The sequence below is a fragment of the Trichomycterus rosablanca genome, chromosome 5 (assembly GCF_030014385.1).
Source record: "Trichomycterus rosablanca isolate fTriRos1 chromosome 5, fTriRos1.hap1, whole genome shotgun sequence".
Taxonomy (NCBI): Eukaryota; Metazoa; Chordata; class Actinopteri; order Siluriformes; family Trichomycteridae; genus Trichomycterus; species Trichomycterus rosablanca.
Window position 1 is genome coordinate 16121071 of NC_085992.1, and position 12153 is coordinate 16133223.

At 40.4% G+C, this 12153-nt stretch overlaps 1 protein-coding gene and 1 non-coding gene across 2 annotated transcripts in view; both read right to left on the reverse strand.

Moving 5' to 3' along the window:
* The window catches only part of smoc2 (SPARC related modular calcium binding 2), a 79250-nt gene that overhangs the window by 10558 nt on the left and 56539 nt on the right, over nucleotides 1-12153 (reverse strand). The window contains exons 8-9 of the mRNA XM_062995434.1: nucleotides 9712-9898; nucleotides 6365-6447 (exon numbers count right to left, since the gene is read on the reverse strand). Of these exons, the coding sequence (XP_062851504.1) occupies nucleotides 6365-6447; nucleotides 9712-9898 (270 nt within the window). The remainder of the gene's footprint in view (nucleotides 1-6364; nucleotides 6448-9711; nucleotides 9899-12153) is intronic.
* On the reverse strand, nucleotides 1769-1862 carry trnai-uau (transfer RNA isoleucine (anticodon UAU)). Its single transcript has 2 exons — nucleotides 1825-1862; nucleotides 1769-1804 (listed from the first exon to the last, which is right to left on the reverse strand). It is a non-coding gene; the product is annotated as a tRNA-Ile (tRNA).

Consider the following 12153-nt stretch of genomic DNA (forward strand, 5'->3'; position numbering starts at 1 on the left):
CGTCAACTTCTCTGGGCTCTGAGGAATCTAGGATGGACCATCACACAGTGAAAACGTGTATTGGGGTCAGATGAATCGGCATTCCAGGTCATTTTTTGGAAAAAATGGACGCTGTGTGCTCCGGACCAAAGACGAAAAGGACCATCCAGACAAGTCCAAAAGCCAGGGTCTGTCATGGTATGGGGCTGTGTCAGTGCCCTTGGCAAAGGTCATTTACACTTTTGTGATGGCAGCATTAATGCAGAAAAGTACATTGAGATCAACCACATGCTGCACACATTACAAAGGCATGGCTGCGGAAGAAGAGGGTACGGGTACTGGACTGGCCTGCCTGCAGTCCTGACCTGTAACCAATAGAGAATGTGTGGAGAATTTTAAGATGGAAAATGTGACAACGATGACCCCGTACTGTTGCACATCTTAAGACGTGTTTGCAGGAAGAATGGGACAAAATAAAAGCTGAAACACTAAATCACTTGGTATCCTCGGTGCCAAAACGTCTTTTAAGTGTGGTGAAAAGGAATGGCAACATTACAAAGTGGTAAATGCTTTACTGTCCCAACTTTTTTTGGAATGTGTTGTAGGTTTAAAATACAGGAATGGATGTTTATTAATAAATGAAATGAAGTTGATGAGATAAAACATGAAATATCTCAGGTTCATCCTGTCTGCAATCAAATAAAAGTCAAAGTAAATGTAAGAAACTCTGTGTTTTATATTATTTGCATTTTCCATGCTGTCCCAACTTTTTCTGATTTCTGATACGCAAGGTGTTTCCAAATTGAATACTAGCATACTTTAATTAACCCCTGTTTATATTAAATAGACTCCTATTACCAGGATTAGCAATTCATGTAGTGCTGGCAGTGCAAAAATTTCCAGCTCTAGCGCTAGCAAAGGAATCTTCTAATGAAATTGTTGTACAGAGACCTTTATGCCCTGCAATCAACCAGCCATGACCATTAGATCTGTTCACTGCACGGCACCTGTGGCCAAGCTGCTGGAAAACGAACTGGCCAAGTAAACACACACACATACACACACAAACCAGAAACAGAGAGAGCTCTGTACATTAAGACACTAACTTAATAGAGTGTTTGCAAAAGGGTAAGCTGGAGAGCTGGCCAGAGTTCGGAGCAGAGAAATTCAAGGCCAAGTAAAAGACATTTCCAGACCCAAGTGTGTTTCGTTTTTGCTAGAAGACAGGAATAACTGACTGGATTATTATTTTTGGGCATTCTCTCCTAATTTTGCCCAATTTAGCCTATTCATAATTTGTATTGCATTTTTTGCAATTCACTGCCCGAGGAGAGCTGCAACCTAGCACCCACCCCTTCAACACGTACAGTTGCTGGTTGATCTCACAAAGAAAGTCATGCTATTCCATATGCTTGTGCTGGCCCTAACCCAGACATGGAGGTTGCATTTTGAAGTAGCAACAAGAAGAATCCCCTCTCTACTTTGGACATGGACAGTTGTGTCTGTTCTGTCTGATGTCTGCCTAGCCAAGTTGTTGCACAACTGAGATTTAAAATCATGACCTAATTTATTGATTTATTTTATTTGTGATCCTCGATGCAGCCTTTCTTGTTTCACACCTATTCTGCCAGTGACACAGGTAAGACCTGAACCTGAATCTCCGAAATGGAGGGGTAGCATCTCAGTGTGGACAAAATATCAGTTGTGTTGTTCTTGGTCAGTGTGCTTCTTAAGGCCTTCTTTCAAATGATAACACTTTATTGATCCCAAAGGAAATTGCAGAAATGTATGCTCCAGGTGAGGCTCGAACTCACAACCTCGGCATTGCTCTGCTTTGTACTGCTGTATAAGTACCGTGCGCTAACCGATTGCGCCACTGGAGCTCCAAATGAGTGCAGGTCTTTATTTAAATTGACCTATTTAAGCCCTGAATACACTAATCTGTATATGCAGCCTTCAGTCACAGTCACTGACTTCTACATTTTGACTAAATTTAGATAAGCGGCCTGATCTAGGTAGTGTGATTGTAATTTCATATTATAACCCCTCTGTATTGTGAAATGTAGTAAGCTCTTAGATTTGTGATTTAGTGTCTTAAAGGTAACCTAGTATCCTTCATATAGATCTGTCCTTCTTTTTAATTAGCTCCCTGACTTTTATTTTGTGGACGGTCTCTACCAAAATGCTAGACCTTACAAAGAAATTAAATTGTTTTTTGTGAAGTCATTAAAACAATTGATCTACATATTTACATTTACATTTTTGGCATTTAGCAGACAGCTCTATTCAAAGCGACTTACAGTACTGTGACAGTATATTGTCTAAGCAATTGAGGGTTAAGGGCCTTGCAAAAGGGCCCAACAGTGGCGACCTGGCACTAATGGGGCTTGAACCAGCGACATTTCAATTACTAGTCCAGTACCTTAACCACTAGGCTACAACTCCCTGAAATGTACATTACATTAAGTCCTAAATTTTGGTCTACATTTTACATTTGTGGCATTTAGCAGATGTTTTATTCAAGGTGAATTACAATACTGTGACAGTATATTGTCTAAGCAATTGAAGGTTTAGGGCCTTGCTCAAGGGCCCAACAGTGGCAACCTGGCACTAATGGGGCTTGAACCAGCGACATTTCGATTACTAGTCCAGTATGTTCACTGTTAGGCTACAACTGCCCTGAAATGTACATTACATTAAGTCCTAAATTTTGGTCTACATTTTACATTTTTGGCATTTAGCAGATGCTTTTATCCAAAGCGAATTACAGTACTGTGACAGTATGCTGTCTAATCAATTAAGGGTTAAGGGTCTTGCTTAAGGGCCCAACAGTAGCAACCTAGCAAAGGTGGGGCTCAAACCAGTGACTTTACGATTACTAGTCCTATACCTTAACCTTTAGGCTACAAGTGTGTAATCGTATACAGGTACACAGGTATGTGTTACAGTAGATTAAAGCAATAGTTCAGTCAAAAATCTGTTGAAAATTTCTGTTATAGATCAAAAGTCAACAAAAATTGCACTATATTCAACATGTGTGATTTAAAATAAAGAATATGTAAAATATAAATTACCCTCCTAAACGTGGTCTTACCCTATTGCGCTCAAAGGGCTTAAAATGTTATAAAATTCACACCACTGCTGAAGAGCACATGCACATATCTCACTCCACACATTCTTCATCACGGTTCTAAAGCCTCGTTAATACCATGAGACACTGAGAAAAAGGTCAGTTTAATTCTGGGGGATTTGTTTAATGGACATTTGTACAGTAAACATCAGTATGCATTCCTTCAAGAAGAACAGAACTTCTAAAAGGTCTTAACCCTTAGAGTGCTAGCCTACTCTAAAGTATGTTTCTCTATCTTCATTTCCAGGATTCAAAGTGTTTATCTCCAAAAAGCAGGTTTTTCTGAATATCTTCATCTGCTTTTCATCTTAATCATATGCTTTTGACGGCCATCTGTCTTCCACTGTAACTCTGGTTGGATCTTTGACCTATTCAGCAGAATTACTAGACTTTAACCAAACTTGTTGGTTTTCTGGCAGAGACTCGAGTTTGAGGTCAAGACTTCAGAAAAACTACTACAAATTTTAGTCTGACAAGTTGCAGACCCTTAAAAACCAATTTCGATAATTGCTGTAGGTCATTGTCCTGGTGATACCCTTATTTGTGCATTTTACATTTTAAGCCCCTAATTTAATCCAGGATTCAATAAATTATGGTAACTTTTTTTCATTATTCCATCTACTTTTGCTAGTTAAACAGCCCCAAATAATAATACTACCTTAATAATACAATAAACCCTTAATTTAATCCAGGATTCAATAAATGATGGTAATTCTTTTTCATTATTCCATCTCTTTTTGCTAGGAAAACAGCCCCAGACAATAATACTACCTTAATAATACAATAAACCCTTAATTTAATCCAGGATTCAATAAATTATGGTAATTCTTTTTCATTATTCCATCTTCCTTTGCTAGCAAAACAGCCCCAGACAATAACAATACCTTAATAATACAATAAACCCTTAATTTAATCCAGAATTCAATGAATTATGGTAATTCCTTTTCATTATTCCATCTACCTTTGCTAGCAAAACAGCCCCAGACAATAATACTACCTTAATAATACAATAAACCCTTAATTTAATCCAGCATTCAATAAATGATGGTCATTCTTTTTCATTGTTCCATCTACATTTGCTAGCAAAACAGCCCCAGACAATAATACTACCTTAATAATACAGTAAACCCCTAATTTTATCCAGGATTCAACAAATTATGGTAACTCATTTTCATTATTCCATCTATTTTTGCCCCAAACAATAATACTACCACCACCTTGCTTGAAAGTAGGTACAGTGCTGCCAACATAATGCACATGATCTACACTAAAATTGGATGTATCTGCCCTGGCAACTTTCTTCATTTGCTCCAATCTCCAGTTTAAATGCCCACATGTTCATTGTAGGTGCTTTCAGCAATAGACAGGGGTTAGCATGGGCACTTTGACTGGCCTGTGAATAAGCAGCGGCATACACAGGTACAATGCATTTCCCCAATCACCAATATTAAATTTATTTGCTTTTGTTGGTCTGTACCAGACAGGATAACCTTTGTTGTCATTTGGCATCAATAAGTTTAGGTTTTTACTCGGATCATATCTGCTGCATTTAACTCGTGTACTATAAGGAACTATTGTCAGCCAAACATTTAATATATCCAGACCATAAAATCATCATTGTTATGAAATAGGCATTTCCATTTACATTTTTGGTTGTTTTGCTAGTATATTATCATTTATAATGCTTATCCCCAAGATGGTTTTTTTTTTTAAGTTTCACTTTCTTCCTCAAAATCCACTAAGGAATGTGTGAGGAGGGGATGGCCAAGTCTTTTCTTTGGTATGTTATGCATTGTGACCAGTGACTCCAGGATAACCTAACCCTGAAAAAAATGGAGCCATCTTTGTCCTCCCCTACCACATTACTCCTTAATCTCTTTTACCACTCATTTTTGTAAAGACCTGACAATCGCTGAAACTCCATAGGGGTACACAAATATATAAGTGGTATGACAGGTGAGCTACAAATTCCCACGGGTGCACCTGGATAACAAGGTGATAAGTACACGGGTACTTTTGTTTTCAACATGGTTTATATAATTCAACCGTATGCCAAAACTTACCACCATTTCACCCTGAGCTGCAATAAGGGTTCATATAACAGCAACTGCAAATGTGCAAACATGGGCAGGCACACATATTGACATTCCTTTTTAATTAACAAAACAAAATAACACTTTTTTAATGAACAAACCTCTCATGAATCTGTAAATGTCCCCCAATGGCAGTCACCAGCTTAAACCAATCGTAATCACTAAGAAGGAATTAAGAGGTCACATCCCAAACTTACATGACATCTTAGAACTTCACCAACAAATAAATGACTTATTTGATTATAAAAGAAGGCCTGGCTTGCAATCAGTGTTCCAAATCATTCCAGCATGGTTCAGTGAGGTTGAGGTCAGGGCTCTGTGCAATTTTTTTTTTAACTTTCATTTAATTTATATCAATTAATTGTGGTCAGGGTTGTCTGGACAGCGAGCCAACCTATCACAGGGCCTCGGCCAAATCCCCTCCCCCATCAAACATAGCCAATGTATCTATATAGCTTGCCATAAGACACAGCAGCACTGCTGGAGTTTTTAAACACCTGCTGGACTGAGAATAGTCCACCAACCAAAAATATCCAGTCAACCACCCTGTGACCACTAATGAAGGTCTCGAAGATGACCAACTCAAACAGCAGCAATAGATGAGCGATCGTCTCTGACTTTACATCTACAAGGTGGACCAACTAGGTAGGATTGTCTAATAGAGTGGACAGTGAGTGGAAGCGGTGTTTAAAAACTCACTCAGCACAGCTGTGTCTGATCCACTCATAGCAGCACAAGACACACTAACACACCATCACCATGTCAGTGTCACTGCAGTGCTGAGAATGATCCACCACCCAAATAATACCAGCTCTGTAGTGGTCCTGTGGGGGTCCTGACCATTGAAGAACAGCATGAAAGGGGGCTAACAAAGCATGCAGAGAAACAGATGGACTACAGTCAGTAATTGTAGAACTACAAAGTGCTTCTATATGGTAAGTGGAGCTGATAACATGGACAGTGTGTGTAGAAACAAGGAGGCGGTTTTAATGTTATGGCTGATTGGTGTATGTCAAATGTGCAAATGTGAAGTGGAAATAAAAGCATGGCTGCCAGTGGAAGCCACATGGTTTTTATTGTTCTCAAATTATCACCTCAATTGTTATGCATTGCGGTCACTTGAGATTTGAAAACACACACACACACACACACACACGCTTACCCTGCAGATGCCTGGTCCGGTAAAGATCTTTCTGTTTGTTGGGGTGGGCTCTGGCATTACCGTCACATTTTGGCTGTTCGTATCTGCGGGCAGAGAAGTACACAAGGCTTGATTGTTTTCCATGTAAAAAGGAATGAAACAATGGGTATGATTCAAAAAATGAATAAACATTTAGGAAATAAAATGCAGGGGGTTGGGGTTGTTTTGTTCTCACCGCAAACAATAACAAAGCGCCGCAAACCTCGGGCTAAATAAACGGGCTATTAAAATTCTGTAATGCCACCTACTGATGTGAAATCAGTTCCAGTTGCGATTCTGGCCTGAAGGCAATTGTGCAATCCACTAGTCATGCTCTATTGGAATCCTGTTATATGACCAGATAATGTTGTGAGACGGAAAGCAATTGGATCAAGACTTGCTAATGTGAAAAATTACCCAGAAACACCTAATGAGATCCATCAAAGCCTATGATTATTTATGAGAGTATTTAAAAGCATAAAAAATAACATTAAAACACACATCTGACAAGCACATGAAGACAACATGAGAAGTGGAGTCAGCATCAACCTTTTATCTAGCCTGATGGTATTTGCTCACTGGCATGCCTTTCACATCTGTGGTTACATGAACAGCACCTGGGTGTCGACATCTTTAGTCAGTTACACAGAATAGCACTACAGTATATGCCAAAAAGTATGTGCACACCTCACCTGATTATAAGCTTGTTGGAGAACTTATTCCAAAACCATGAGATTTTGTAGTGTACCAATGAGCATTAGTGCTCACTGTCAAAAGAGCATTTTTAGGTCAAGAAGTTTTGGTTTGGAAGGGTTTAGCCTCTACTGCATCACAGTTGCTGGCCCCTCCCTAAAGTCCAGAGCCCTACTAAGTCACCTTAAGTAGCCCTTCATCTTCATCAGAATAGGTGCAAGGCAGGAGAACACCCAGGTAAATTCTGAAACATCACATTCAGCTAGGGGGCAGATAGTGGTCACCCCATGTACTGGAATTCTTGTTGGAAAATACAGAGAAATTTACATTTATATTTTCGGCATTTAGCAGACGCTCCTATCCAGAGCGACTTACGGAAGTGCTTCCATAGTAAACATTACCTTACTCAACAGTCCAAGAACACAAATCTGCTAAAACTCTGTTAGAACCAAAGTTAGTGGGGGAAGGAGGGGGGGGGGGGGGTCCTTTAAGAAATGAATAAGAGCATTAGATTTTACACTTTGGTAAAATTCATGACAGGCACGGTAGTTACTCATTACACAAGATTCATCAGTTCACAAGGTTATATCAAACACAGTCATGGACAATTTAGTGTCTCCAATTCACCTCACTCGCATGTTTTTGGACTGTGGGAGGAAACTGGGGCACCTGGAGAAAACCCACGTGGACAACATGCAACCTCCACACAAAGGACCCAGACCGCCCCACCTGGGGATCAAACCCAGGACCTTCTTGCTGTGCGGCGACAGTGCTACCCACTAAGCCACCGTGCCGCCCTAGTAAGTAAGTACAAGTCACCTTAAGTGCTTGGTAAAGAGGTGGGTTTTTAAGCGTTTTTTAAAGACAGCAAGATACTCAGATGTTCGGACAGACAAGGGAAGTTCGTTCCACCACTTGGGTGCAGAGAAGAGCTTTGATTCTTGTCTTCCTCGAGTCCTGGGTGGAGGATCAAGTCGTGCAAGACTAGTGGCTTGCCGGTTGCGTGGTACAGAGCGAGGTTTGATTAGACCTCGAAGGTAGCTTGGGGCTGGTCCATTTTTGGCTTTGTAGGCAAACATCAGTGTTTTAAACTGAATGCGTGCAGCTACAGGATGCAGTGAAGAGAACGCAGCAGTGGGTGATGTGGCAGTGTTCAGGTTGGTTAAAAACCAGGCGAGCAGCTGCATTTTGAATGAGCTGCATGGGTTTAATAGTGGACATGGGAGCACCTGCCAGGAGGGAGTTGCAGTAGTCCAACAGTGAGATTACAAATTAAGATACCTTGAGCAATCTAATACAGACCTGGGGAAAAGAGTCTGCTAATTTTATATATTCCTTGAGGAAATATAATTTTTTGCAACTATTAGGGTTAGCCAGGTACTCCCAACCAGTCAAACCCAGACACCCTGGTTTCCAGGAAATGCACAATTGGTGGTATAGAAGTCACAACAACAAAAAAAGCAAGATGATGATAAGAAAGTGGAATGAATAAAGAGAGGAATTACACAAGAACGGAGTAAAAGAGAGTGAGACATAGAGAAGTATTCATGAATCTGCTTGGAAAATGAACAAGATCCACTGGCTGCTCAGGGACCTGGCCGCTACAGGAGATCCAGAAATCAGAGAGAAAGGATGAAAAACTAGCGGAATTCGTAGGTGCACTAATGTGTCGCCTGGCACTTTGCCCTAGTCTTTCTTAACTCGATACCCTGGTGAGCAATTCTCAGCAATTTACAGCAATACTTTACAGCTCTCCCTGGCCTCATTGAAACCATAGCTGCTGAGCGCATACACCTCTTTCTGCTATATAGACAGGGACACTGACCCCTGGCATTCAAACAGACTTACCCACACACATAAAGTAGCTGGACTGCTTTAATGATTCTTATTCGCACCATCAAATTCACTTCTACTGTATGTGATCCTCTTCCTACACAGCTCAAATTCTTGAGATTTTATGTGCTTCCCTAAAAAGCTGCTTTTCACATTTTCCTTACTGATATATCCACAAAAAAACTCAATGAGATTGGACCTAGGATAGAACCCTGAGGACATGTGGAATTCTTCTGTAACTTACCTTATACATTCCTTGGGGAAATATATATATTTTTGCAACTATTAGGATTAGCCAGGTACTCCCAACCAGCCAAACCCAGACACCCTGGTTTCCAGGAAATGCACAATTGGTGGTATAGAAGTCACAACAACAAAAAAGCAAGATGATGATAAGAAAGTGGAATAAATAAAGAGACACAGACCCCTGGCATTCAGACAGACTTACCCACACACATAAAGTAGCTGGACTACTTTAATAATTCTTATTCGCACCATCAAGTTCACTCCTACGGTATGTGATCCTCTTCCTACACAGCTCAAATTCAGAATCAGAATCAGAATCGGGCTTTATTGGCCAAGTATGCTCACACATACAAGGAATTTGTTTTTGGTTACACAGATGCTTGCAGTGCACGAAAAATACAATACAGACAATCTTATTCATTCTTGCGATTTTATGTGCTTCCCTAAAAAGCTGCTTTTTTTACATTTTCTTTACTGACATATACGCAAAAAGAGACTCAATCAGATCGGACCTAGGATAGAACCCTGAGGACATGTGAGATTCTTCTGTAACTCACCTGGTGGAGGTGGCAGGTATGGGACGCCCTGTATCCACTAAAACACACCAGCAGTAACCAGTAGATGGGTGACACTGAACTGGTTTATAAAGACCTCCTTGGGCACAGTCAGGAATAAAGACGGCTTCGTTCTTATGCTGTCTTGCTTCCTCTTGAGCCGTTAACTGCTCTTGATCACAAGAAGAAGCTACAAAAGAAACAAAAAATTGGAGTTTAGTAAAAGGTTCCCTTGGCCATGTTCCCAGAGGAGGTTCTGGACCCACTGTGACCCTTACCTAGGCCTAAGTGCTTTATGAAGACAAACTGACTTGTTAAAGACTTGGCTGCATCATGCCTCTAGAGTCCTTAAGTCTAGTCTTGGGGTTTCCCCTCAAAAATTCTATTGTTTTCCTAGAAAGCTTTCCCTAGTGCTGGCACAACCGTTTATGAATTGAACTGGGTTTGTTATGAATAATCAGTAAACATCCAACTGTGGCAGTAAATCTCAAGGATTGCCGTTGAGGACCGCAATCCCATACGGATCAAGTTTATTTGTTCATACATTGGTTTTCTTTAATTCCTCTTCTGGTGTGGGTCATGGTATAAGCCAGTCTTTTTTAAGGACATAACATGCCATAATCATTAACTACACTAACATGTAGGCATAACATTATGACCACCTTCCTAATATTGTGTCAGTCCCCCTTTTGCTGCCAAAACAGCCCTGCAACTGAGATGCACTGTGTATTCTCACACCTTTCTATCAGAATCAGCATTAACTTCTTCAGCAATTTGAGCTACAGTAGCTCGCCTGTTGAATCTGACCACACGGGCCAGCCTTCGCTCCCCACATGCATCCATGAGCCTTGGCCACCTATGACCCTGTCGCCGGTTTACCACTGTTTCTTCCTTGGACCACTTTTGAAAGATACTGACCACTGCAGACCGGGAACACCCTACAAGAGCTGCAGTTTTGGAGATGCTCTGACCCAGTCGTCTAGCCATCACAATTTGGCCCTTGTCAAACTCGCTCAAATCATTACGCTTGCCCATTGAGGATAAAACGTTCACTTGCTGCCTAATATATCCCACCCACTAACAGGTGCCGTGATGAAGAGATAATCAGTGTTATTCACTTCACCTGTCAGTGGTCATAATGTTATGCCTAGTCGGTGTATATTAGCTTGTCCACATATTATTATCCCGGAGTATATAGGAAACTGGATTACTCCCTAGGAACCTTTGTAGGGCCAAGGACAAGGCTCACGGTTGCTACATAAAGTGTAAATGAAAAAACTATTTCTTTAGGGTTGGGAATGGTATAGCTAGTAGTTCGAAGGCCCCTCCAGTTGTTGTCCATGTGCAGTTCACAAATCCACCAGTTTTATCTTGGGGATCTTTTAGTCTATGCTGCTTTCTTCCAAAAACAACCATAATAAATACAAATAAATACATATCGCAATCATATGGACTTACACCCTGTTCATGGCATATTATGGCCCTGCAACCAGAATTCCAGGGATAGACTCTAGACCCAGCGTGACCTTTATCATCATGAAGTAGTTACTAAAGACGAATAAGTGATGGTAGCTTTCAAATACTACACATAAAAATTGGACCAAAGACATACCCTTGGGGGTCTCAGCTCAATGACAAGCAAAAGGTACGATATTGAGCCAGTAGTCTTTATGTTTGTTTAAACTTGAAAAATAGGGAAAAAGAGAAGTAAGGACAAAGATTCAATTAAGTAAGATTGGTTGTGTTGGAGTCTAATATATTCAGCTAATGTTGAATGATGTTTAACAGGTCTTTGCTGTAGAAAGGGCCAAGTGTCTGTGTTTATTCTGGAGAAGACGGAGACTGACAATCAGAGACACAAAGCAGAGGCTGTATGCTAGCCTAGAGGAAAAAAATCCAAAAAATTACCCACACTGATGCTTATGGGTTGACTTTGAAAGGAAACATGCAGGCCAGTCATTTGTCAGGGTATTTCCAAACTGAGGTGTAAAAAAACACTTGGGGCTAAATGAGGTGATAAGCACAGTGTGTTTTACTGTACTGCACGTGCTCACATTGTGTCTGACATTACCTTTTAATTTACTTAAGCTGTAACTAATTGTTAATTGCACTCAGAAGCGGTGCAGAGTTAAAAAGCTGCTGTAATATGGTAAACATAGCTAATAGAGCCAGGATAATGCTACAGACTAAATATCATATACAGCCATTCCTGAATTTCAGGCCTGCAACACATTCCAAAAAAGTTGGGACGGTAAAGCATTTACCACTTTTTAATGTTGTCATTCCTTCACAGAACATTTGGCATTAAGGATACCAAGCGATGGAGCTGTTATTGTGGCAAAGACCTGTTAAACATCATTTAACCTTAGCTGAATATATTACACGCCAACACAACCAATCTTACTTAATTGAGTCTTTGTCCTTACTTCTCTTTCTCCCTATTTG